Source organism: Centroberyx gerrardi, chromosome 7 (genome assembly GCF_048128805.1).
Source record: "Centroberyx gerrardi isolate f3 chromosome 7, fCenGer3.hap1.cur.20231027, whole genome shotgun sequence".
NCBI classification, from domain to species: Eukaryota; Metazoa; Chordata; class Actinopteri; order Beryciformes; family Berycidae; genus Centroberyx; species Centroberyx gerrardi.
Genome location: NC_136003.1, coordinates 5,577,399 through 5,605,045, shown reverse-complemented (window position 1 = coordinate 5,605,045; position 27,647 = coordinate 5,577,399). Strand labels below are relative to the sequence as shown.

The 27,647-nt window shown below is 42.1% G+C and overlaps 1 protein-coding gene across 1 annotated transcript; it reads left to right on the top strand.

Moving 5' to 3' along the window:
* The first annotated feature begins 6,246 nt into the window (after positions 1-6,246).
* On the top strand, positions 6,247-25,886 carry ppl (periplakin). Its single transcript, XM_071909852.2, has 22 exons — positions 6,247-6,541; positions 11,731-11,830; positions 12,143-12,297; positions 12,467-12,587; positions 14,013-14,138; positions 14,355-14,396; positions 15,495-15,656; positions 15,877-15,984; positions 16,449-16,544; positions 16,651-16,773; positions 16,922-17,068; positions 18,859-19,010; positions 19,150-19,253; positions 19,813-19,970; positions 20,086-20,264; positions 20,446-20,584; positions 20,807-21,000; positions 21,211-21,361; positions 22,029-22,112; positions 22,233-22,349; positions 22,525-22,617; positions 22,725-25,886. Exons 1-22 carry the CDS (start codon positions 6,486-6,488, stop codon positions 25,395-25,397), a joined length of 5,280 nt encoding a protein of 1,759 aa, XP_071765953.1. The 5' UTR covers positions 6,247-6,485; the 3' UTR covers positions 25,398-25,886.
* Positions 25,887-27,647: the final 1,761 nt, after the last annotated feature.

The following is a 27,647-nucleotide window of genomic DNA, read 5'->3' as shown; positions in this document are numbered from 1 at the left end:
GCCCCTGAAGGTTTCATCAACATGCTCAGTCTATATTGCATTGTGTCTGTGTTTACCGTGGTAACTTGCTGTCCTAATATGGCAGCTCGGCCACAGCTGAGTTGTGATGTGATGTGAGACAGGAATGACACACCCATAAAAGTAGAAACCATGCCCTGTCTGTGTGTTTGCACATATGGGAACTGTCTTTGCTTTATTTAGTCAAGATTTAAATAGGTTTGACTCTGTGAACCTGCTGGCTTGGTATTGGACTAGTATACTTTGGAGCGCTGATATCGAATATTTAACTTTTTCTTTTCTATGTGATGGTGATTTTCCTCATTTTATGTTTTTGACTGTATTCTCACTTTGTACATTATTGTACGTTACTGGTCTGCAACTTTTCTGTTTGCTGTGATGCTGCTTTCTTGGCCAGGTCCCCCTCGAAAATGAGATTTTTAATCTCCGCAGGACTAACTAAAATAACCAAAAATGACCCATCCTGATAATCCATGGTACACAACAAATACACAACATCAGTATTTATCACAGATACAACTGTATGGCACCACCCCTGGCAAAAATGTGTCTAAAGCTTCATCTGTCATACTTGACATACCAGCACTGAACCCACGTCCTCCAGGTAATAAAACTCTTGGCAAACCTTAGTGACAGCCAGACACACCTTAAAGTCAGCAAGGCCAAACCTCCCTGGGGAATGTAGACTACAGGCCTAAGAAAGGCATGAATGGACTTTTTTGCATTTTTTTCCCAGTTCATACCTATACACACTCATCCACATAGTATGAATGCCACATAAACACTTGTCCACATTTTCATTGTGTCACTCACCTGGCTGAGTTGCCATGGGTGTACACACACACTCGTGTCTCTGGTTCAATCTGGTTCACTCTTCCACAACAGCACTTCTATGCTGTTGTGGAAGAGTGAACCAGATTTTTACCCTCTCAGATAATCGACAAGGCATGGGGGGTTTTGCTAATCCAGTCTGCATATGCTTTGTTGATACTAGGGCCCCTGGTACAAGCCATTCATCCTTATTCCTTCAAAGTGAGAGCTGTGTTTGCATTCTTGGCATTAAGTCAAGCTTGTTCAAGGTGGACATCGGACTCCGTCAAGGATGCTCCTTGTCCCCTCTCCAGTTTGTGATATTCGTGGACAGGATATCAAGGTGCAGCGAGGTCTGGAGAGTGTTCAGTTTGATGACATTAGGGTGGCATCTCTGCTGTTTGCAGATGATGTTGTTCTGTTTTCAATACGTCCCCCGGCACCTATTGCACGCTCAGCCGTCCTGGTGGGGGATCCCTCTTTGACTTGGCCCGCCCAAGGTTTCTTCCATTGTTTTTTCCTAACAAGGTTTTCTTGGAAGTTTTTCCTTGTATGCATTGAGGGTCTAAGGTGGTGGTGCCGAGTAGGTTAGGCTATGTAGAATAGCTAGGCTGTTATGTCTTGCTAAAATCTACTTTTGTGTGTCTTGTGCTTTTCCTGATGTTTGTCCTATATCATTCTGTTCTATGGTTGATTGTTGATCAGTTAGATCTAGCTAGGCTCATTCTCTGTAAAGTCCTTTGAGACATGCATGTGATAAAGGGCTATACAAATAAACAAACTTGAACTTGAACTTCTGGCTTCATCTGACTGCGTTGTAGCGGTTTGGATTGATGGTCAGCACCTCCAAGTCTGAGGCCTTGTTTCTCTCCCAGAAAAAGGTGGCCTGTCCCATCCAGATGAGGGGAGAGCAGCTGCCCCAAGCAGAGGAGTTCAGGTATCTCGGAGTCTTATTCACCAGTGAGGGTAAAAGAGATTGTGGAGATTGGCTGCCGGACAGTATGCTTGCCAAGATGGGAGCTTTAACTTGGGTTTTTTCAGTTGAAGAGCGGTCTCACTACTCACTATGCCAAGGTTTGTATTTCATCACTGTACTCATTAGTTCAGGCAGCTTATCAGCTTTCCCTGATGGCTGAATCATTCTTTTGCTCATGATCAGAATGCTGTTGTACCAGTCCAACAATCCAACCAGACATTCCTTTCATGGTACCTGGGTCTGCCTACAAGGCTACACCCCTCTGGAATGTTTTAGCTTATAGCACTACAGCAGACCACCCAGTTACAACAGTAGCATTGCCTGAAGAACTATGGAACGGCTTCAAAGACACAGATAAACCCCAGTTCTTAGTTAATATATGAACTAAATGAAAGTTAATTAAATAACAAATATTACTTTTCAGTAAAACAAAGTTTTAAACAAAGTCTAGTCTAGGACGAGGGGAGATGTGCAGTTTTGAGAGACACGCATCTTTTGATTAAATGTATTATTCTAACTTATTATATCACCTTCTTGGGGATTTTGCTGTCAGCAAAAAGTGATAGGCAAGGCACAGGGCAAGGAACTCAGTTTGAGTTCAATCATGTATTACAGAGAACTCTTGGATCTCTCTGGATGATGATTTATTGCTCACATTTTATTAATCTTGTAAAGCACTCTAAGCTCTTTAAGGCAGGGTAACCCACCACACCTATTAAAAGGTAGAAGAAACTCTGGGATACATTACTGCCTTTCAATTAAGAATCTAAACACAAAAACATTATTTAACAATTAAAGAAAAAAAAAAGTCATGTTTCTGGTTTTCCAGCCTGTTTTCATGTAGCTGTGGTCAAGGAGGAACCTCCATCATATCAGAGGTGGATGACACTGACTGGATGATATCTGATATTTAATAAAAGGCAAATATCTCTCAACTTTAGGAAGTTAACTTTAAGGAAAGTTGGACCCATCAGCAAAAGCTTGGTTTCCGGATTTCCCAAAAAAATGTTAAACCTAATTTCATCTTTCTTCCACTGACATACTCCAAATTTAGTTTCAGGTTGCCGGAGCTGCAGGTTTGTTTGCAAGAGAGGGTTTGGTATGCTGTTAATGTTTAAGCAGAGAACGGACTGTACCCTCCACTGATTCTCACATCCATTGATTCTTACATCCCTATCAGTAGTGGAATGCAGTGGTGATGGGGTTAGCGAAGGGTTATACCACTACACAGCACTGTTTGGTTGTCATAAGAGTTTGATGATATGACATGAGATAAGTATGGCTTACTCAGATAGGTAGCCCTAAACTATGGAACTACCCATAATCCATTAAGATTTGATAATATGAACATGTGTAAATTGTTGTCCCTCTGATTGATTCCTACTGTTTCTTGCTGTTTGTGCCAGATAATAATCAGACACATTCGCTTTATGAGCTGCCTTAGAGACGTCTTTGTCCCTCATCCAACCCCAAATTACTGCACTACACCCTTATTACCAAATTACAAACATCCATGGATGAGGTAACGCATTTTTACCTGCACATGTAACTCATTCAGCAGATGTTATTGTCCATTAGGGCCTGCAGTTAGGGGGCTGGATATAAGCAGAAGCGCCGATCACATGGACCATCGCTAACAAGCTGATACTCCCATGCTATCTTTCATCTGCCTGACTTTGCCTGTCTTCCATTTCATTCGGTTTTTTTTTCCATTTTCATTCTAGGTGAGTGAGTCACCCATTCTCTCACCCATGCAAATCCATTGAAATTTTAATGCTCGCTCTCTGTGTTAGGAGTGTTTCTGAGAAATTCACACGGACCTGTGTTGAGGCACATGAGCCTCTGCGACAATTTGGACTCCTTTCAAACTTGAGCTTCCCCCAGGGTCAAAGGTGAAATATCATGAACTCTGGGATCGGCAGCTTTCTATAAGGAGAACAGCAAACAGCAAACCATGGCAGGAATGGGAAGGGTTGTTAAATATAGGAGTTGCTAACAACACAAAGCAAACGTAAAGTATACACACCGACACAAATAGAATCGGACGCACAAACTCACCCTCATGCTTTGAATAAGGTTTTCCCTTAAAGATTGGCCAAAGGATGAACAATTTGAATGCGTTTTAAACCTAAGCTGAGCTCTATTTTACTGAATCTCTTATAACAAACCAAACTTCAGGCTCAAACTGCGCAAACTACAAAACAAACACACACACACACACACACACCACTGTTTGTGATGGTTTCCATGGCCAGTTCCTGCTGCTCTTCCTTCCAGCTGATAATGGCCTTCCTGTGCATGGTTGTGAGAGTGCCTGACCATTAGCCTGGATGTGGAACAACACTACATCACTACAGACCAAAGGGATGAGACTCCGCTCTAGCCAAATCCTCAAATGACATAACTCTTAGTATTCACACAAGCCAGATTTCCAGTATTTTATGTGAATTCTAATTTATGATTTGGTATCGAATTGGAAAAACTGAAAGGAAATGGCAAAATTCACTTAAATTTCCTCAAAATATTGGAGGAGGAAATTTTGGAGCGGAAATGTTTTTTACGATAAATTATACAATAAATTGCGATGGAAATAGATTTGTCGGATAAATAATGACGTAGGCTTGACATGTCTGGTTAAATGCCATTGCATAACCATCACAGGTTGCTTTGAATGTTCTGAAATATTGTCTGTAAAATGTCTGTCCAAAACAACCTCCAGAAATGTCCTACCCACTGTCACTCCCATGCACAAGTGGTTATGTATCCAGTTGGTACATTACATTATTACCTAGTGTATTTCTTTGTTGTGTTGATTTGTTCTGTGTTTTATTGTGATTAAATGTCATGTATTTGTATTGTTTTTACTGTTGTCTTATTGTTTTTATTGGGTTTTTATGGCGTGTTTTTACTGCAAACCCTATCTGCAAACCAAATTTCCATTACGGGACAATTAAGAATCACACTGCATTGCATTGAATTAAATGGAGCTGTAATTTAAAGGGGTACCAAATGACAAAATATACAGATAACATATGACTACCATCATGGATCACTATCTTGCAATGCTGGTGCCACGATGACTAGCATCACGGAACACAATTTTGCTACTTTCTTGGGTTGTTCAATGAGCGACAGTAATGCAACTGTGAGTTATTATTATAACTATTCGAATATATTCAAGTAGGATTATGCTGTATGAAGCTAGTATTTAGCTAGTGGTCGATGCACAAATTTCGTATATTTCACGAGGAGAGACTGACAATAAACTGGCTTATTTTGTTGTTGGTAAGTAAAGTATTGCGTCTTATGCCAATGTTACCGTATCATGTTTGTGTGTGTGTGTGTGTGTGTGTATGAGAGAGAGAGCTAAACAGCTGCTACAAAATTGCTACACACAACCAAATTATCTCAACAATATCAATTACACATCAAAGCCATGTGCTACTGTGCAAATATCAAACTTGTTTTTAGTGGCTGATCTATGTTCTAGTTTGGAGGACTGAATCTCTAGTTTAGTCAATGGCCTAGTTCACCTGGAAATCCTCTGGAGATTAGTAGTATCACTGTCACACACCTTACACTGACTGGGACACACACACACACACACACCACACACACATAGTGAAGGCGAGGACACTGACAAGTCTGACTGGATCGGCCGGTGTACTCCTGAGCAGCCACACCTCCCAAGCTACAAAGCAACTCACTCACCCACACCCACACATACACACACACACACACACACACACACGCACACACACACACATACATACTACACACACACACACACACACACACACACACACTACGAAGGGAGTGTCCATGTTGTATAGATGTCATTGTTTCAGAAAGAGAAATCAAGAGTCATGCGTACCCCTATGTCATGCACTTCTATGCCCATGCTCCACTCTGACAATTATTGCATGTTTATCCACCTATAACACTGTTTCACTACAAAAACAATGCATTATACAAATAATAAGTCACTTTTACTGAGTAACTTTTTACTGAAAGCAGAGAAAGAAATGTTTTTCCAAAGTAGTTTTCAATAGACAATTTAGACAAGTCTTATCCTGTTTTAGATTGTTTTGCAGTTGTATTAATTTCTGTTCATGCCACTGAAATTGGTCTATAAATATATATGAAAATGCTATTACTAAATGATGTAGCCTACGTTCTACTTCAGTGACACCCATTATGTAGGAGTCATTTTTCTCATGTTTTTATCTGCTCACACAGGTTGCCAGTAATTCATCATGCTATGCAACGGTTACATTAATAGCGTACACGTGCATTAGGTAAACTGGGTGCACTTTGCAGTACAGTATGTTTGTGGCTGTGAATACCTGGGCGGTTACCTGAAGGACGGGGCCCGGCTGTGTGGCCCCGCCTATTGGCTGCTAGCTGACAGGTAGATAGACTGGGTGTACAGTGGAAGAATAGACAACCAAAGTTAATATTCCAGTTGGTAGCTCCAGTGCCACTGGTACCGTGTCTGTGGGAGGGGAAGCTCTGACAGTGTGAGGAGTGTGTGTGGACATATCTGACACAACACACACGCACACAGACCAGTGCAACCAGCAGAAGACGCGCACAGACAGCCGAGTTTAACCTGTCCCACTGGGATTGTTTTGTGGTCGGAAGCCGCTGACAGGTGACCGCGAAGCAGCGACCTGTCATCATGTTCAAGAAAAAGCCCTCCAAGACCAGCGTGGCTATAACGCAACCAAAAACATCGTAAGTAACGTTAGGCTATTTTGTTTTGCAGCTATGGCGTCTGCCAGAAACAATTTTGCTGTGTTTTGTAGCCTACAGTACTGTTCTGCTTCTAGTTCTAGCTCCAATACGTGCCGTTCTGGCGTATACGTCACTCCAAACTCTATTAAAAAAATCTGGCAGTTTAAAGTGGCCTCGCCTCTCGGCAAACTTACATAGCCAGTAAAATATAACTTAAACTGTAACTGAATCTTTAGCAGCCAAACTTGATTTCGGTATCCATAATCAACCAAGCAGCACTTTTAAAAAAATAAAATGTCAACTTTTAGAATGGCTTCGCCTGTTACTCCTAGTCTTCTTCCACCAAAAAACACTGAGGTGGGCAGTAGCGAGCAATGTGAGCTAATTATAAAAGTTGAGATTTAATTGAAATGAAATGCTGCTTGGTGGATTATATGAATGCCGAATTGAAAAGTAGGTCCTAACTATTCACAATGCGTCTTAAGTACTGTTTTATCAGTTGTGTACCCCAGCCCATAAGCAAGGCCACATTATTTAGCCCGTTTCTTAACGGGGTTTGCCATATGCTCTCCCCATGCAACAGAAAACTGGACTAACTTGCCTTACACAAAGTTGGCTCGGCTATAGGTTGAAAGTTTGCAGGCTACAACTGTCAATGGTCCCCTGCGTCGTTAGATGTAAGCTAGTTTTTCATTCATTTGATGTGAAGTGTGGGGATGTAATGTGAAGAAAGTGAACTTCAGTCTGGAAGAGCTGCGTTTTACACAAAATGTCTGAAATTGTGTTGTTAATTAGATTGCGTAAGTGTGTGCTTTAACTTAACCTGAGGGTGTGGCTGATACGCTGTGTAGTAAAGTGGTAGTAACTGGTTTGATAAGTTTGGCTGTCTTTAGAAAGACAATGTGTAAGGGATTGACATGGGTGCTTGTAGTCTCTCCCACAGTATCGCTGCACCACTCCCTAGTCCTTTATCATTCATTCTGTCCACTGGGTTTGTATGTAGTGAAGGTTAGGCTATCTGTTTATCAGTCAAATGCTCTGTCATGGCAAGTGAATAAATGTATTGAGGCTGAAGTGGGTTTCTGATCACCTATGCCAAAATCCTCTGAGACTGCTCATTTTCATCGCAACCAAATGAGCTGCCTTCACTCATCTCTGTGGATGGAGGCGTGCCTTTAAATACACAGCAGAGAGCATAATGTGCTGTCATTCAGCAGGTGCTGGGTGGGGGTCAGGGGCCTCAACAATAACACCCTTTGGCGTAGAATACCAAGAGATCCGCTAATCTGTTTCAAATGGTTATCCTCTAGTCTAAGGTGCCTCCCTCCCACTGTCACTCCTGCTTTCAATAGAGAAGGGAATGTTCTGCCTCTTAGGGACTCCTATTCCTAGCAATGTGGGAAAGAAACCAAAATCATATTCATCGCAGTTAGATTTACTGAAAGTGACTTAAAGATCATTTCAAAACAATGATTTATTTGCATTGGCTTGACATGTCATTGGCTTGTGCTCACCAGTCCACAGTGAGGATACCAGATGTCAGTGCAATTACAAATCTTATGTAATCGCTATCTAGCATGTCCCCTACCTAGCAGCTTGTCACCACCAAAGGGCTGGGCAGGAATCCTAATAATGCGGCTCCACCCTCTCCATTGTCTCCCTGTTGCTTTGCTTGTTCACATTTTGGTTGGTGCATCTAAGTAAAAAGAAATCAAACAGGTAGCCGGGTAGTTGTCTGTCTCTCTGAGCAAGGCTAATGACAGCTTCAAGTTGGAGCAGCCTGTCCAAACTAGCACTGGATGCAAAGATGACTGAATTACACAGGCCACGGAGCTGTGGATTAGTGCCTAGGTTTGCACCATTGCAAAAAACAAAAAGATTATATAATTTTTGTTTTGAAAAATAATGTGATAGGCTTGTTTGGGCCTGTTTGCATGGGTTTACACTTCAAATCCCTGTTTCTGGAATTGCAGAAAGTCTCGATAGGTGCAGAAGCAGTGACAGGCACGGCAGGCACTTCTTCTCCTGGGAGAACCTGCTTTGGAAATATTTCCTATTCTTATCTAGTCTGTCAATATAAGAATGGACACCAGGCTATTGAAATAGAGCAGGGCCAAGGCTGCTGTGAGGCTCACTGACAGCGGAGCTCCCACACCCCTCTATGGCTTAGCGCTGTAGCGTTCTGGTTTCAATTTGACCCTCTCCCTGTGGAAACATGGGAGTTGTTTCTCCAGCTGACGTTCCACTGCCAGTTTCTTCCCAGAACAAGCGCAACGAGGCTCAAAACAATGAATTTGTGCCAGCAAGCTCACTGGGAACCCAATTGACAACATGCTCAGAATAGGGCAGGGTAGCATATTCTGGCGTGTTTTTCAGCTGCTTGAATGATCCTCCAAAAAGCAACTTTTTAGGAAGATAAACAACTTGAGGTTCTGGTAATAATGCATTTGTAATACAAGTCAGTGCACTTTGAGCGGTCTCACTGGGACCTATAGGTTCAGCGAAACTTGTTTTAACACTAGAAAGTCCAAGTCATGGTCGGTTGTTGGCTGTTTTCAATTTTACAGCTGCAGTATCTCTGCTTTCAAAATGTCCCTCCATGCTACAACCACATTATGCACAAACCAAAAAGTTGTTTTCTGCAGGGTACTGGCAGGATACATGGTAGGATATGTGATGTTGGTGTCTACGTTTGAATGAAAAATGATGTGCTTGCCAAACTGCCTAACTGACAGTTTCAGTGAGTACAGTTTAGAAATGTTGTAAATGACTCCCATCATGTTTTTGTGATTTACAGAGAGAGGAAACCTCCCTCAGGGTGAGTTTCATTCGAATGAGCCCAGGCAGACAAATAGCGTCTTCTTCAAAGGTGTCTTATACCAGTCTAAACTTGTTCCAGCAATGTTTGTATCAAAACCCACAGCTCTGGAATTAAAGTCCAGCATACACTCATAGCATAATTGTAGCGTAATGAGTTTCAAATGGTGAATGTGTGTGTATGTGTGTGTGTGTGGGGGAGGAGTTGGGGTGGGGGCGTTGTGGGGAGGGGTGGGGGGGGCAATGCCTAAGCTGACCAACAGGACAATATCAAAAGAAGACTGTGGTTGTACTTGGCTGCTCCCAGGTCTGTATGGGTGTAACTACGTGAGCGTGAAGTACAGCGATGCTGAAAAGGAGCATTGTCAAATGTCCCTGGATAGAAAAGGTTTAAAAAGTCATGTTGTCAAAGTTATTGGTTATACACTAGGCGTGCCTGCTGCATGAGATGAGACAGGAACTTGTTGGACCAGTTCCCTGTCTGTACATTTTTGTGTTATGATGTATGAGATTTGAAATGAACTTTTTAGGAACCGTATCACCTTTTTGTAATAAAGTGACTCGTGACTGGTCAGTGCCCTTGGCCATCAATCTGTTGTTAATTTCATTTAGAAAGGTATGTATAATATTTGCATGTAGATTAGGTGGCTGGGAAATGGTGCTGCCTGCCTGATGTCCTCTATAGTCACCATATATGTTGGTTCTTCTGACATCTCAATTAGGCTTCTGTATGAATGCTCACCTTTAATTATGACACAAAGGATTTGCAGCATCAAGTCCTGTGCATTGGTAAATGCAATGGTAATTTCATGTGTATTTGTCATTGTTTCATAGTTGGCTTTTTGAATTCTGAATGACTTTCAATCAAATATCACTGATAAAACAAGACACATTTTTATCAAATATACTGTACACTTTTGCCCAGCTAATCAGATCCATCCTGGCTTCAGTGTGTGAGGATTCCCATGAAAGAGCTGAGCTGTGAGTCAGCCGCTTGGCACGATTCACTGTCAGTTTGCTGTGGGTTGTTTTGAGCAAATCCAAACCAGAGGTGCAGTGGGTTGGACTTTTTTTCTCCTGAAGTAGAGCTAATATAGATAGTAAGTGAAGGCTTCTGCACATGAAAGCCAATTTTGTTTTCTCCTATGCATTTTAGGGCAAACCTTTTCCTCAGTTTACCTCCAAGCTATAACAACTTTATGACATAAATGAACCACAAAGCCACACAAAACCAAGACATTTTGACTTACACCAAACACAGTGCAAGTACACCCTTAAGATTTACACAGATGAGGCAATCGAGAGCGACGCTGTGCTATCTGCAGGGCGGTGGCCCTGATAAACAGGCTCCTGCTGATATTGCCCCAGTGTTATTAGCCTATGGGGAAGGGGGATGCACTGAACTTGTTTCTCTTTGCAGGGTCAGATTAGCAAGCTCATTCCTAGAGTGACAGCAGTGTGATGTAGTCATTCCTCACATTCTCACACCCAAGGAGGATTTGATTTGGATTTGTCTTCTTTGCTCGTATTCTTTAGTCGTGTCTCTTGACGGCAGCCGTCTCGGATTTGCATCATAAAGGTGTTAGGTTAGCTTAGAGCTAGCATCTCTTTGATGTTGGTTGACTGGTATTCTCTATTGACTTTGACATTTTGAATGGTATGTTTGCATAGACTTCACAGAAATCAGTAAATGCATCTATCCTAGTCTGCCAGTTAGTGACCAAGCTGTCACTCTCTTGTATGTGGCATATACTTCAGTATTTGTAATATTTGAATTAATGGGGTTAAATAAGCCTGTGATATACAGTATGTCCATGTCATTTGAATAAGGTTTCATGATAACCATGGGGTGAGACAGTGACATCTTGTGGTTGCATTCATTCCTAATAGTACTGGATCTCCATTCATTTTCCTATTGACAAATACAAAATCATCTCTCATGAAATATTAACTGCATGATCTTAATCAAATCGGTTGTTTTAAATGAGGATGAGTATATAAACTATAATCTACAGTTCATTGCAAGAAAACATTGTAAACTCAGTTTTGTTTACATTGGTGTTGATCAAGAATCAAAGAACTTCTAAATTCTTTCATATAGGTTTGATGTATGGAGTTAAAGGAACAAGAAATGGAAATGTTACACTATTATACTTAGTCACATCGTTTGGTTTAATAAGAGATACAGCTGAGTATTGCCAACACAGCAGTAACTTACTGTATATGACAAAGGAAACAGTATTGGCCCAGGAACTGAGCCTTGAGGCACACCGTACACAATCAATGCAGTAGACATTTTGACATTTTTCCAGATGAACTAATGTTTTCTTTCTTTCTCTCTTTGTTTTCTTCTTGCTCATTCTGTCTTCCAGTGCTCCATCTACAGAGCTGACTGCTCTGATTGAGAAGCTGCAGAAGAATGCTGATAAAGTGGAGAAGAACATCTATGAGACAGAGCAGAACCTCAACAAGGTGCAAAGTAGATCTAGATTTTAGAATGACCAAGAGGGCTCTCCTTGCCTGATAATCTCAGCTGCACTCTCGCTCATAGGAAGTTAAAATATCTGACATGTAACCCATGCTGCAGTGTTAATTAAAACATACAAGTAAGAAACACTGCCACATACCATAGTGTATATAAGAATGTTAACTGAGCCCAGATCTAGTCCCTTGATTGTATTTTTCACATATAACTCCATATAAGTCACATATAAGAAATAAGTGAACTGTCCTTCTAACACCCAATTTGCCCCCCTTAACCCATTTTCCATGTTTTTGCTGCAGGACGTGAGTAAGATCAATGACCGCAAGCAGCCGCTGTACCAGGATGACACCAACAGGCGAATCCTCAACTCTCTGGAGCTGCTCACCGGCCTGGACGACGACGCCCACAACGCCAAGCGCCTCCAGCATCCGCAGGCCGAGATGATAGAGCAGGAGTGAGTTCATTCAGCCTCATTTCAATTGCTTTTATACACCATTTGTACAATAGTCTCAAACATTAAAGATGCACTTGGCAAATTTGTTTAAGCTGGGAGCTCCAAAGTTATGAATTAGCATTACAAAAGAAAAATCATATGCTGTAATATGTTGTGTGTGTGTGTCCAGCATGAGGCAGCTGCGTGAGAGAGTGATGAAGCTGAGAGAGGACCATGACCGGATCTACCACCTGACCCGCTCCGAGGGCATGCCCAGCATCAACTGGGGCACTATGATGGACGAGAAACTGGTAAGAAGCGTAACCATCAGCGCATATCACTGTATGCTTGTGTGCTGACAACCACACTCACAAGGGTTCCCACCACGGTCCTGATGTCAAATGTCAGGACTTTTTCCATGACTTTCCATGGTTTGTTAATGTTGTTTTTCAGTCTCCAGTTGGGCTGAAAACCATCTAATGCAATGGATGTGGGAAACATTAGAAAATACATTCTGGTATATTCCTGCAAAGTGACCCATTTGTAAAATTCCCCGATATTCCCTAATTTCCCCAGAGAGTTTATCCAATTCGCTGACTTTCTCTGTCTGGAATACACATATTCTCATACACATGCACAGGGCTGTAGTCAACACCACCTTAGTTGGGTCCCAGTCAATTCCAAGACCATGTCCAGTTGAGTTTGAGTCAAAACAAGGGCCAAAAGGGGGTAAAGACAAAATCAAGACAGAGACCAGAGCAAATTGAGTCCTTTTCATGACAAAGACCAAAACAGGAAATAAACAGTGCATGTCTTTCCAAATGTAAAAATACTGCTTAAGAAGTTTCTTAAGAATGGAAAGAGATGTAGATCTATTTGTAGGAACGTCCAACAAATCAATGCATAGGATTTTGACCAATCTATACATAGAATGATGAGGTCGATTATATACTCTAGAGGGCTTTCAGGTGATATAATGCACCCTCTGGCAGCCATATTGGAGGTCTTCAGCTTGAGGGGAAAAATAACTGAACAGCTGGTTGCGTTTCTAAATATACAACTTCTAATAGATATGGTTAATTTCTGTGCTGTTTTTGACTGGGAACTGATTTTGTGTTAATATCAGCTTGTTTGCCAGCTAACCATAGTATCTGTCGGGTAACCATCACTCTTGTTGTTAACACATCTGATTAGCACACTAGCTGTATCTAGTAGAAGCTAGCGTTAGTAGTGGCTAGTAGTTTTATGTTAACATTAACATTGGTTGCTTTGCTATGAGCCTGCTGGCTAGTTAGCTAGCTAACAGTTTGTTCAGGTTAACTGAGCTGACTCTTCTCAAGCTACAACTCAGTGTGTTGGAATAGAGACTAAGGTTAAAGACAAGACAGTTTACTGTGTCACAGTAACCTACATTTGGAAACAAAGCTACCTACCCTCACTGAATTGGCCTACGCCCACACCATAACAATGTTTTTTTCAGATATCTCTTTTTCTAGCCCGGTTGTTATATATTTAGACATTATTTGTCTGCAGCAAATTTTCCACTGGACCTCCATGTTGGCGCTAGACGTGGCAGATTTGTGATGCAATTAAGTGCAAAGCTACAGGTTTAATCCCTTAAATTGTTTGTAGTGCTGGGGAGAAAACAAATGAAGTTGGACCAGGTGGAGAAAAATGACAACTCACCATCAGCTTATAGAGCAGGACCAATCTTGTTGTTTTTTCTCCCTGCCCAGGACAACCTGAACAACAAGGGCTTCGGCCAGGACCTGCCCACTGTGGAGAACGAGGTGGAGGAGCACAACATCTTCCACAGCGAGGTGGAGGCGCTGGCTCCTCACATATCCGACATCGACGACAAGGTACAAACAGCAACAAACAACTCAAACTAGTTACTGTTAAAAAAAACAAAAACATTTTTTAAATTGCGCAACGTATATAAACATAATATTTAGCTGCATTGGGAATGCGCAATATGCAATGCTCCCAGTGGCTGAGATGACAGCTTCCACATGACTCTCATCCTATTGATCTATTTCTCACTCTACCTGTTCTCCCTCTCTCTCTTTCATCTCAAGGATTATATCAGTGGCCTCCAGGTCAAGTACAACAAGCTCATGGTAAGAAACACTCAAACACGCATGATCACACACGCTCTTTATGTAAGCCCAGGGGTGTGTATGTATATGTGTGTGTGTAATTGTAATTAACATAAACCTCACTGTAGGCCGGACATTTGTATAGACCTGGTAACTCTCTCATCAGTAGGTTGGCTTTCGGCCCTTTGGCTAGTTTCTGTGTCATTCATTTTGCCCGAGGGACTGGGTCTGTATTGGTATGCAGGCACGTACTTCAATTTATGTTTACTTTGTTATAATGAGTACACACATTATTTGTCTTTACCTGCCAGCATTTACTTAGCCTATCACCTGATCCTGATGAGAGACAGCAGCAGGGACAGGGGGTGTAGCAGTTTATGTCTGTACTGTGTCTGTGTGAGTGACAGTCAGTGTTTGTACATGTGTATGAGCTCATTCCTATATACTGTATATATAGGTGGGAGTCACAAAGTACATTTACTGTTTTTACAGTAATTGACAAACTTTTTTGTGTACTTTTTGAAGTCAGTAATTTTACTTTTACTTTTGTATTTTTACTTTTGTATTTTAATCACATCCATTACAGAGTAGGCTACAGATTTTGTAGGCTCTCCATAATTATAGAATCAGAAACTGGTGTAACAGTAAATTGCATCTAAATCAAATGCGCAGACATATGGAGGAAATGCTAAGTTAGCTAACTGTCACTTTAAAATCTCAAATTTATCCATGATAGTAGCTTAGTTAACATTAGCTAAGAAGTATGGCTGGTTTGTGTTAGCCTGGTTGTTGTTAAGCTAGTTCGCTAGGTTTGCTAGCTACTTGGATAGCTAACAGCAAAAGAAACATCAATGAAGTAATATTATTGAATGATGGGAATGGGCATTTTCACTTTTTTATCACTCTTATGTTTAGAACACTCAACATAGTCTATAAAAACATGAAATATCACATATTGAACTCTGTCCTCTTATCATTTTTGCATTGCATGGGAAAGATGTAACAATGTCTGTCTTTTACTTCGACTTAAGTAGATGTAAACACCAGTAACTCTTCTTTTACTTAAGTAAAACATCAACAAGCACTCTTCCCACCTCAAGATTTCCTTCCCTCTGCTAGGCAAGCTCCAGCGCTCGTCAGCGCCACCTGCTGAGCCTGCGGGACTACATGCAGCGCTGCACCAACGAGCTGTACTGGATGGACCAGCAGGCCGAGGAGAGGATCAACTACGACTGGAGCGACAACAACCTGGACTACCCTGCCCGCCAGAGGCAGTATGAGGTAGCCGGGGCGTCACACACACACACATAAAAACACATACAACACACACCCAAAAAGGTGCAGACTATCAGCAATGCTGAATTATAGAAAAAGCAAGTCGCACACTCCTCCTTACATTTGCTGTGACTTTTGTTTTAGACTAAATAAAAACTGAAAAGAGTTTCAGTTAGGATCAAATATGAGTCACAGTTTTTCCCCCATATCTATTGTCGCCCAACAGAACTTCATCAGTAAATGTCTGGAGTCCAAGGAGGCCACCATCACCAAGCTCAACGACGACGGCGAGAAGCTGATTGCCTCCGAGCATCCTGGGAAGAACATCATTGAGGTACAGCGTGGTCCATCTTTTCAATTCACATTAATGTTCATTTTAACAACAGCCTCATCCAGCACTACCAAATGGTTTTAACAAGTGGATTTGGAAATACCTGACTTAAATTATCAATATTCCCCTGGTCTAAAACATTGAAATAAAAGCCATTGAATAAATTAAACGGGGATGATTTGTTTTTTAAAGACTTGATAGTATTCAACAATTCAGATTAAGGTCTTCCCATAGACAACCAGTGTAGTATTGGCTATCAATTATACAATATATACTGTATGTAATCAATCAAACTGCAAAAAGGCCAATATTGGCCTGATATATCAGTCTAATCCTAGGACAGTGTTTGTTCCCTTTGTCCAAATTCATGAAGGATTTAGTTGCTGTTCAGATTCATTGCTGCATGTGTACCTGGGCTCCAGAAACATTCATCCTTACTGACCAAACACACACACATTGCTTGTCAGGCCCACATGGAGGCGGTGCACGCTGACTGGAAGGAGTACCTTAACCTGCTCATCTGTGAAGAGAACCACCTCAAACACATGGACGAGTACCACAAGGTTAGACACAGCTACACACTCACAGGGATTCACCAATGGATACTGAAACATACACACCCATCGACACAGGTAAAGATTCTCAGTGTGTGTGTGTGTGTGTGTCCAGTACCACAAGGAGGCACGTGATACTCAGGACCTGCTGAAGAGGCTGGATACAGAGGTCAACCAGAAGTACAACCCAGAGTTCAAAGACATGTACCAGATGGACGGTCTTATCAAGGACCTGGATGTGAGTATTTATTCTTTATCTAAATATGAATTCATCTCAAAGTGACAATATGATGTATTGGAGTTGCTCTACAAGAGTGGGAAATATTTTAAATTGAATAATTTGTGTGTGTGTGTGTGTGTGTGTGTGTGTGTGTGTGTGTGTATAGGACCAAGCAAAGGCCATGGACCACTTTGACGAGCGGGTCAAGGCGCTCCAGAAGCGCAGCCTGCAGGTTATGCCCCTGAAGTATCGCCGGGAAACCCCCCAGAAGCTGCTCCCCGTAGAGGCGCTGTGCGAGTTCGACACCGATGAGGTACTAGACGCCATATTCGTTAATGAAAGCCAGTTTGTTTGAAGTTGCCAATAGCCAATATAGGGTGCTGATGTTCATTATCTTTGAATTTGATGTTTTACATACTCAACAAAATCGCCCAAATTCCAAGTATTCGCTGTTTTTTATCCCAGAATTGTATTCTTATCAGGGCGGGAAAGCCTCTGAAACAATATTTAGAGCATCATGGAACACTGAAACTCTCCATTCAAAGCCAGCCATAAATTTAATATTAGGTTAGCAGCTCCTTAAGGGAGGGTGAGGCAGGTTTTACAGACTGCTGATTAAAGTCCTCCCACACCACACTGGAATGATTTCTCTGGTATCTGAGATAAAGAATAAAAATATATTGACTAGCTGTGGTCAGGGAGGAACCTCCATCATATCATACTGACTGGCTGATATTTGATATTTAATACAAGGCCAATATCAGCCCTATATATCAGTCTAACCATGCTAGACAGCAAAACAACGCCCTTTCTGTTTTTTATCCACTTTGGTGAAATATTAGTGATTGGATTAGTATTTATGCAATGTATGAACTCAATGATGAACTCAAATACAGGTTGGGCAAATGGAAAACATATGGAAACATGACTTTGGGATACTTAATCCCAACTTCTTAATTATCTGACGGAGTAAAATTAGAGATAGCGCCTTAGTTTTGCAGAATAGGATAACAGGCTTTGGGTCAGATATCACTTTGAGCAATAACTTGTGCTGGTGTGGCTTGACTAATCTCTTAATCTCTTAATACTTTTATTATTGTTGCCAATCATTTCTTTATTCTTTTCAAATAAAGTTTACTTAGTTAACAAGTTGCAACACAACCTTATTGTCTCATGTCAATCAAAGTTTGACATCTCTCGTAGAGACGTTTTTACTTCTTCGTGCGTCCCTTTCTCTTCTTCTCTTCTTCCCTCCTCCACCCATCTAATCCCCTTGCTTTTTGAGAATCCTCCTTCCCTCTCTCTCTCTCTTCCTCATCTTCATTTGTACTTTCTTCATACCTCAAACGACATTTCTCTTACTGCTTTGTCCGCTTTCTTTGTGTTCCTCTTGTGATTTCTTCCTCCAAAACTGTCCCATTCTCTTCATCTTTATTTATTATTTTATTGTCTTGCCATGCCGCGATGACTCAGTTTCCCCTTGGGGATCAACACAGCTCATCTTATCTTTATTTTAATTATGCCTTTTTTTTTTCTCTCTCTCTCTCTCTCCGCTGTCAGTCCTTCTCTAATCCCAGGACATTCGCTGCTATGAGAGCGCATGACTAAGCACTCTCGCTTTCTTCTGCTTTTTCTAAATTCCAGGGCTCTTACTTAGGGTTTTGTGGTGTAATGTATTCAAATCCGCTCGCAAGAAAACCCGGGCCGAGACTCAGTATCTTATTTAAAACCCCCGGGGATCACAACACAGTGGATTTGAAGTCTGTACTTTGCCTAAAGAGCCTATGGAACTCTTCAGCTTAGGTGTAGTGGATCAGTGAGCAAAACTCCTCATGCTTTGGTTGTCTCTTAGTAGTGGTTTGACCTCACTTATTAGAGGTCAGATGTTTTCATCATTGTTCATAATATTCACAATGTGTAAGGTCTTCTACTTTAGGTGGACCACTTTGTGTTCTTCTGTTTCTTCAATAGCAAACTGATAAATGACTCTGTTCATACTGGATTTGTTCAATTAACAAACTATATTTATGGTTTATTTATTTATCAGAAGCAAATGAAAGACTCCTCATAGTAGATCCTTGAGTCTAACTGTGTGTTTTGCAGGGCCAGATTCTGCGTGGGGAGAGGTACACTCTGCTCAGGAACAATGGGACCAAGTGGGACGTGAAGGACCCAGCTGGGCGTAAAATCACCGCGCCGGGCATCTGCTTCATGATCCCCCCCACCGACCCCGAGGCAGTGTCCGTCTCTGACAAGTGAGTGTGTGTTTGTACGGGCGCACGGACATGTACATGTGTGCATAAATGTATGGCCCTCTTATCGTATGCCTATTCATTTGATGACATAACTTCATCGTGTCAACCCTTTACGGTCTGTTGTGTTGTGTGCTTGCAGCCTGGCCAACCAGCAGAAAGGCGTCAAGCAGAAGATGGCAAGCAGCAAGGGAACTCTGCTGAAACGCTTTGATGAGCTGAAGAGAGACAGCGGTAGTGGCACAGGTACATATTATCCAATTCTACTTTTTTGCAGTTTTTAAAAAAGTTCACATTGCAAGCAACATGCTATTCCGACTGATTGTGGGCGGTGCGAGAGGCTCCGATTGAATATGTAGCGATCTCATGCAGTTGTTTCACCTAGAAAAATAAGCTATATATTTATAGAAATCATGTATTTTTTGCTACTTTGTTATTGCCTTTCATATCATTATTGTTAAAAAATTGTTTTGATGAGTTAATATAACGAGCTAGCAAGCGCTAATATGGTAGCATTAATAGAAGATGAACAGAAAAACCGACTGAAATGATTTCTGAGCTTACGATCGACCCCAACAATAAATGCAACCATTCTCCAAGCAGCAACAAAATCACATGGGTGGGGAAACAAGCAAGCACGGAAATCTGATTGGCTGTTGACGGCCAATGACCATTTCTGTTGACTTGTTGACCGTGCTGCCATGGTTGTCCGGAATAGTTGTCACTGTCTGGCATGGATCTCTAAGAGAAGAGACTAGGCCAAATAACTATGCTCATCACGTTGTGTGTGTGTGTGTGACCTCAGACAAGCAAGAGCAGCAGTGCCGCCAGCTGATGGCTGGTCTAGATAAGGTCGTCGGTGACCTGGACAAGCAGGAGAAGGCCATTTATACTCGAGTGCGCCCACCGCTGGAGCAGACCAGGCCACTTCAGGACAGTGCCGATCGCCTACAGGACATGAAGGTAGTAATAATGACTTTAAATTCATTCTTTGTTGAATTGAATCTAAACACTCTCTCACAGACACATACCTTCATGCACACGCAGTATTCCTATTAACCAAAACTTTTCCCGCCAGGACATCGCTGCTGCTGTAAGTAAAATCGAACCAGAGAAGTCCTCCAAGGTGCAAGAGGCAAAGAGCTTCTTGACCTCCAACCCTAAATGTGCCAGCGCTCCTCAGCTCCACGCCAAGGTGGACGAGGCCAACAAAAAATACGACAAGATTGACCAGCTTCTTAAGTGCTCAGAGGACAAGTATGTAACTTGATATGTATGTTCTATGTTCTATGGTAGTGGTGGTTGTTGTAGGGGCAATATTTGCTGCATTTGTTTCTTTGCTCCAAGACAATGCCCAGTGTCTTAGTTTCAAATTAGACATTTAATTCAAATTTGCAGGTCTGCTTACCTTAAATTTAACTGAACAACTTTGTTTTAGACTAAAGAATTCCAACCGCCTGGAGAACTCACTTCAAAACGGGAAAACTTTATTGTCCACCTATGAGAACAAGCTGGCAAGGGAGGAGGTTGCCCCATCTGACATCTCCTCACTGGAGAAAACACAGCGCGAGCTTGGAGTAAGATGTCTCTTCTTTGACCTAATGACACACATCATCACAGACAGTTAAACCAGTCACACTTAAATAAAGGCATAATGTTAAATCTTCAAATATTAACTAGAGATGTAACACTAACAAATCAGAAATATAGTCTTTTTTACATTCACATTTATGTATTATTCATTCCAGAAGAGCATAGTACTGTATATACTCAATTCGTCTTACTTCCTACCCTGGCAGGATATTGCATCAGACCTGAGGTCCAAGAGGTCAGTGGTTGCTGAAACAGAGCAGAACCTGCGGGCGGCCAAGAGCAGCTGTGACAGCATGGCCACCAAGCTGCAGGAGCACTGCCCCGACATTGAAAGGCAGGAAGCTGACGTCAAGAAGCTCAACAAGCGCTTTGACAACCTCAACAGGCAGATTGACACCAGGTGAGCGGGTCATGTCATGAATAGGAAGTTTACTTTGGAAGATCTGTCCATCCAAGAAATATTTGTTAAAAAATGTGTTAACACATACATACTATCATGTGTTTTGAATCTTGCCAAATAAACACTGCGTCAATGTAGTTTCTCCAATTAAATAACGATGACTTCACATATGATCTATATAATGATGTTCTCTGTCGCTGTATGTTGCAGGTCTCAAAGCTTGCAGAGAGCCAAGATGTCATACAACAATTACCGCAATGACTACGACAATCTGAACAGCTGGCTGTCTCGTGTTCCAAACTATGAGCCCCGTGAAACTGATGACGTGAGACAAGTGGAGACCAAGCTGAAGAATCAGAGGGTGAGAGTAATGAGTGACACTGGATACGTTTACATGTACGGAGGTTTCTGGTCTTAACCCAGTAACTCAAGTAACCAGATTTTGGGTCGACATGCGTAAACATCATAACTGTGTTAGAATAACCTGGCAAGATCATACTCCAATTATGACAAATTAGGTTAAGATATCTGGCTTACTCCCATATTACTGGGGCATTGAAACATTTGACTCCTTTCTCTTTTGATTTTCACCATCTGCACAAACTCAGACTCACACAGGGTTATAGGTACATTGTCATGGCAGCAAAAACGGTGGCGAACAGTACTTACTATTCGTATTACTTTTGGGATCATTATTTCTTTCCTCTGTATTAGAATTAACCTACTGCTCAGTCAAAGAGGGTAACAGGTGGCTGCAACTTTTTTGCTGGCAGACTTTTCGGGCCACTTCAGGTGGACAGGAATATTCTGTTAACTGGTTTATTCGTGGCAACAGGGAGACTCAGTCACAGGGTATCAAAGGTGCATGTAAACACCTTAACCTAAAGAAGACCTTAATCGGTATATGGCCAATAGCCGGGTGGATGTGGATGTCAATGTTGCCATTGTTGTGGAATGTTTTGAGAGAGATTGTGAAGTGATAATAGAAATAGACATACCTCTTACAACATCTGCGCTATAATCCACAGAACCTGCTCTCTGATATTGCAAGGAAGGAGTCTGACTTGAACAATGTCTCCAAAAATGCCCAACTTTACCAGCATGCTGTCAAAGTAAGATATTCAACATTTATATATTTCTGCATTTATCCATTCTGACACCAGCTTTAATTTGCAGAAATACAGAACAATGGAGGGCTTTGATCTAATGGTTTATTGTTTCTGTTTTTGTAGGACTATGAGAATGAAACTGAGAAGTTCAAATCTATCCTTGACCTTGAGGATGGGCTTGTCCCTCAGACATACAAGAGGAGCAGACTGGAGTCACCTGCACAGAGGGTCAAGGCAGAGGTAAGGCACAGTAACCAAGCTTACATGACATGAAATGTGAAAACATTAAATATATTATCCCTTAATCCATATTTTGCTCAATTTTTCTATCATAATCAAATTGGATTTAGTTGATGGACGCAATAACCTAAAGGATTCATGTGCTCACCTCAACATGCTATTTCTCTGTTTACAGGAATCTGCTATTGAGGCTAAGTTTACCGAGGTGAATGCTGTGAACAAGCAAAGGCTGCAGAATCTGGAGTTTGCCCAAAGCCTTCTCAACCAGGTGACATATTTTCAGATTTTGTAAAAGAAAAAGGTCATTGTTTGCTATGTCTAGAGAAAATTAATTATTGTCTTCTGACATTAATTATATCATTTTTCTCTCTAAAGCAACCTGAGATCCCCATGATCCAGTCTACAAATGTCCAATCAGTTCATGCTGCAGCCCCAGGAGAAGAGCCTTGGAGAATCAGGAAGCAGCTGGATGATGAGGCACAGAGGAGGGAGCAGCTGGAGAAAGAAATTGAGAAAATCCAGACTGACATCTATGTCCTAGAAGGCCAGAAGCCCCAGGATACCATTGTCAAAAAGGAGCTGATCAAAAAGGTCCCTGACCCCCAGCTGGATGAGGAAGTCCATAAGGTCCAGCAGAAGCTCTCAGAGGAGCGCCGCACTACCCGAGTCCTGGAGAATGACCTTGAGGTATTGAAGGTGAAGCTGCGTGGCCTTGAGACAGAAGTCAAGGAGGGGGCACAGCAGTATACTGTGAAGGAGGTCCTACGTATAGAAAGAGACCGTGGCCAGGAGGAGGAGGTGCGCAAGCTTCGGGAGGACCTGGATGAGCTGAGGAGGCAGAAGTTAACAAAAGACAATGAGCTGATTCAGATACAAAAGCAGGTGACTCTCCTGGCTGAGGAGAAGAACAAGGAACAGGAGGTGATCACTGAGGAGGAGGTGATCAAGGTTCAGAATGACCCCCAACTAGAAAGCGAGTACCGGGTGCTCTTTGACAGGAAGCAGAAGGAAATGGATGGCAGGAAGCAGCTGGAGGATGAACTGAACTTCCTCCAAGAGAAGCTCCGAAGGCTGGAGAAGGAGAAAGCCATGGCAGAGGAAAAGATTTCCATCAAGGAGGTGCTGAAAGTGGAGAAGGATGTTGTCTTTGAGAGGGAGGTGGAAAACCTGAGGAGGCAGCATGAGGATGAGAAGGCCAAACGGAGGTCATCTCAGCGAGAAAAAACTGACCTCCAGAGGAAAATCTCCAGCCTAGAGGAGGAGAAGTCCAAGGTTATTCTTCAGGAGAAGGTACGTGAGATTGTCCGCCCTGACCCCAAGGCTGAGAATGAGGTGGCCAACCTCCGTCTTGACCTGGTAGAGCAGCAGAGGCGCTGCAAAGATGGAGAGATCCAGCTTAGATCCCTACAGGATGAGCTGACCATGCTGAGAAACAGGGGCCCTCAAGTGGAGGTCAAAGAGACCATCAAAGAGGTTATCAAGTACAAGACAGATCCACAGACTGAGAGAGAATTGGAGAAACTCCGCAACGAAATCGTGGATAAAACCCACCAGACTGAGAAATCTGAGATGGAAATCCGTCAGCTTCGTGTTGAAATTCAAAGATGGAAGGACACCAAGCCCCAAGTGCAGACTAAAGAGGTGGTCAATGAGGTGCTGCAGTATAGAGAAGATCCCAAGACTAAGGAAGAGATTGAGATGCTCAAGAGAAAACTGGGAGATGAACAGAAGAAACGCCTTGATCTTGAGAGAGAGCGGTCAGACCAAGAGGATAAGATCAGGCTGAGGAAGATTGATCTGTCTCAGATCCGAGAGAAGATTGTACAGCAGGAGGTGGTCAAGATGGAAGAGGATCCTATCCTGAAGTCAGAATGCAGCACGTTCACCCAAAACATCAACAATGAGCAGAAGCAGAAGGAGAGCCTGAAAACTGAGCTCTACCAACTGCAGAGACAGAAGGCCGACCTGGACCTTCAACTGGAAGAACTGGACCGTGAGCGGAGGGCAAGGCGTGATGCTGAATTGGAGATCCAGAGGCTTAGGGTCAGACTCAATGAGATGGAGATCCGGGATAAAGAGAACCGTGAGAAGGTGACGGTGAAACAGAAGGTAGTTCTGCAGCAGGATCCCCAACAGGAGAAGGAGCACTCCATCCTCAGACTACAGGTAGAGGAAGAGAGGCACAAGCGTACTCTGCTAGAGAAAGAGCTGAATGCCCTGATCCAGCAGCAGATCACCTTGGAGAAGGTGGATGTGAAGGAAAGAGTTGTACGCACTGAGAAGGTCCAAGTTGAGAAGGACCCAGAGGCTGAGCTAGAGATTGAGAACCTGAGGAGGACTCTGGAAGACGAGAAAAGGAGAAGGCGAGACCTAGACCAGGAGTTGTCCAGCCTTACTTCCAAGCTCTCTGATATGGAGTTCTCTAACACCAAGTCTTCTAAGGAGCTGGACTACATCCGCGATGAAAGTAGCCGCCTGCAGCAAGAAAACCAGAGGCTGCAGAACGAGATCCGCAAGCTTCGGTCCGAGATCCAGATCACCAGCAAAGAGACTCGGCTTATCACTGAGTCTGCGCCCAGGGAGAATGGCAAGAACATGGAATTGAGGCTTGATTCACTACAGAAGGAACTATCAGAGCTCAGGAGCATCACCAGCCAGAAGGATGAGGAGATCGAGAAGCTTCAAAAGAGTCTGTCGGCAATGAGAATCAAGAGGGAGCAGAGGGAGAGCCACCTCCGCAGGTCTATCGTGGTCATTGACCCAGACACAGGGAAAGAGATGCGACCAGAGGAGGCCTACAAGCTGGGGCTCATTGACTGGAAGATGTTTGTCAACCTGCAGAGCCAGGAGTGTGACTGGGAGGAGATCACGGTCAAGGGCCCCAAGGGAGAATCATCGGTTCTTCATGACAGAAAGTCTGGGAAGAAGTTCTCCATTGATGATGCCCTGCGTCTTGGGCACATCACAAATCGCCAGCTTCAGCAGTACCTAAACAAAGAGATCACCATCCAAGAGTTTGGTGTTATGGTGTCGGGCAAGAACAAGTGAATGCAAAAATTCTAAGAAAGCTCATCTATTTTTGGATCCTATGAGATTTAAATAAATTAATCTCTGTTCATCTAAAAGTTTCCTGGCTTTTTACTTCTATTCTGACTTTCATGTCACGGTGAATTGGCATTGTTTTGTACCTCTCCTTTCTTGATTCCTAAATGCACTATGTATTTATTTTCCCTATGCATATACAATTTTGTTCGCTAAACTGGTGGTACTGGAATGACATATGGGTTGACATGACTGTTGTTACAGCCAACTAGCTATTATTTGATGTAGGAAAAGTGTTTTTTGCAGAGATTATCTTAAATTTCTTACACTAGGTACTGGGGTAGAGGTAACATTCATTTTCTGATATGATATTGCTATTGAAGTATGAAACAAATACACAAGGATGCTAAATGATGTTTCATTTATTTGTGGGGTGTTTTTCCCAAGTTTCTCTGATGTGTGCTCTACAAGCCTAAATAAAACAGTAAAATCAAACTGGGAAATTTGCATGGTGTTTCTGAAGTGTGATTTCTTTGTGTGGAACATAAATGTTAGCATTCACATGGCATTATTGAATATATTTGAAAATATGTGGACTATCAATACAATAAAGTATGAGTATACTTACAAGTCACACTGATAGAAGGAAAGCAGCTCTGAAGACTGAGTGATACTCTTGTCATACCTATAGAGCTAGGCTACTACAATCACAGGAAAGGTGGTAACATCATCTCTATTCTCAAGAAATAGTAGTCCAAACTGAAATTAGCCTCGATAACAACATAAAGTTCCTCTATTCTCTTACCTGACAGAGTATAGCTCATTTAATAATAGCCCAGTTATTATATAATTATATAATGTTATGGATACTCCTCAAATAAGCTCCTGGCTGAAATTATCAAAGGGGGCTCATGTCTAATATGTTTAATAATTTATAGGTTTATTGATGTATCAGATGGTCTATTTGGACTGAAACATCAGGTTTTTATATGATTACCTATTAAAGCATGGACATTTTTTTCACTGAGTTATTGCTGCACATCATCATCCCTCTATATGTCAGATGATGGGCCCCAGGAGTGATGTCTTTCCATGTAGTCCTCCCACCAGTAGGTGGCTGCAGGTCCTGTTACAAAGGGGGCCTAGAAGAGACGTCTGGGTCTATTTTTACAGTTGGGATAGAACACAAACTCAGGGACGAGAGAATGCCACAATTGTAGCCTATAAAATAACAAGACTAGGCAAGCATAGTTTAGCTGGACCGCGAATGCAGCCTGTGGGCAACATTGTCTGAAACTTTTGACCCATTACTTTCTGTCAATAAATGGTACTGGACCCTCTTTTCATGTAGGTTCCAGAAGATACTTCCTCCCTAGAAAGTCAGTGAGACGTAGGGCAACATCTTCAGGCTCTTGGGCAATGCCCTGTGCCAACAGGTGCTGTGGTATCAAATGGATTGGAGTGCTCTGAATCTACACATAGGCTATAGTAGAGTCAGTGTAATCTATTTTGCATTTAAACTCGCATTTCAACAATGGGGAGTCATTCAGTTAGGGACATAGAGTATTCTTGGCCAATCATGGAGGCTACCATATTTAAATATGACTACAGAAATATCAACACTTTGATTTTTTCTGAAATGCCTGCAATTGTAATGATTGGTTGTGTTTTTTTGGGCATTTCTGTTTTATTTTGATAGTCACAGTAGAGAGAGGAAAGACAGGGCAGAGAGAGGGGATGACATGCAGCAAAAGGCACAGGCCAGATTCAAACCTGTGCCACTGCTATTAGGACTTAGCCCTAAGGCTATGTGCTCCACTGGTTGAGCCACAGGGGCTGGTTGGCAATGCTGGCTCTTGCTATTACAATCAAGGTTTTGTCTCTTCTGGGCAGATTTAATTGTCACAAGTCCAGGGTGGCTCAAACCTAATTATCAATTGTTTGTATTGACATCCCTAATTTAAAATGACTGTCAAATCTATTGATGGTTAAAATAACCATAACTTAACCTTTTTTAGAATATTTTTGAATTGAATTAGAATGTAGCCGATGTATTGAGCCTCTGCTTTATTTATATATTATGTAAACTAATTGTGATATGATGTAAGTTGTTAGTAAGGCTACAAGGAATGCGAACAGTAGCCTACCTCAACATAATCAATTATCAAAGACGGAAAAAGCTATGCAAACTGCGGAAATAGGCAAACTTCCTTTCATCTTCATATAGGCTAATTCATCTCATAGGTTTATTTGTTT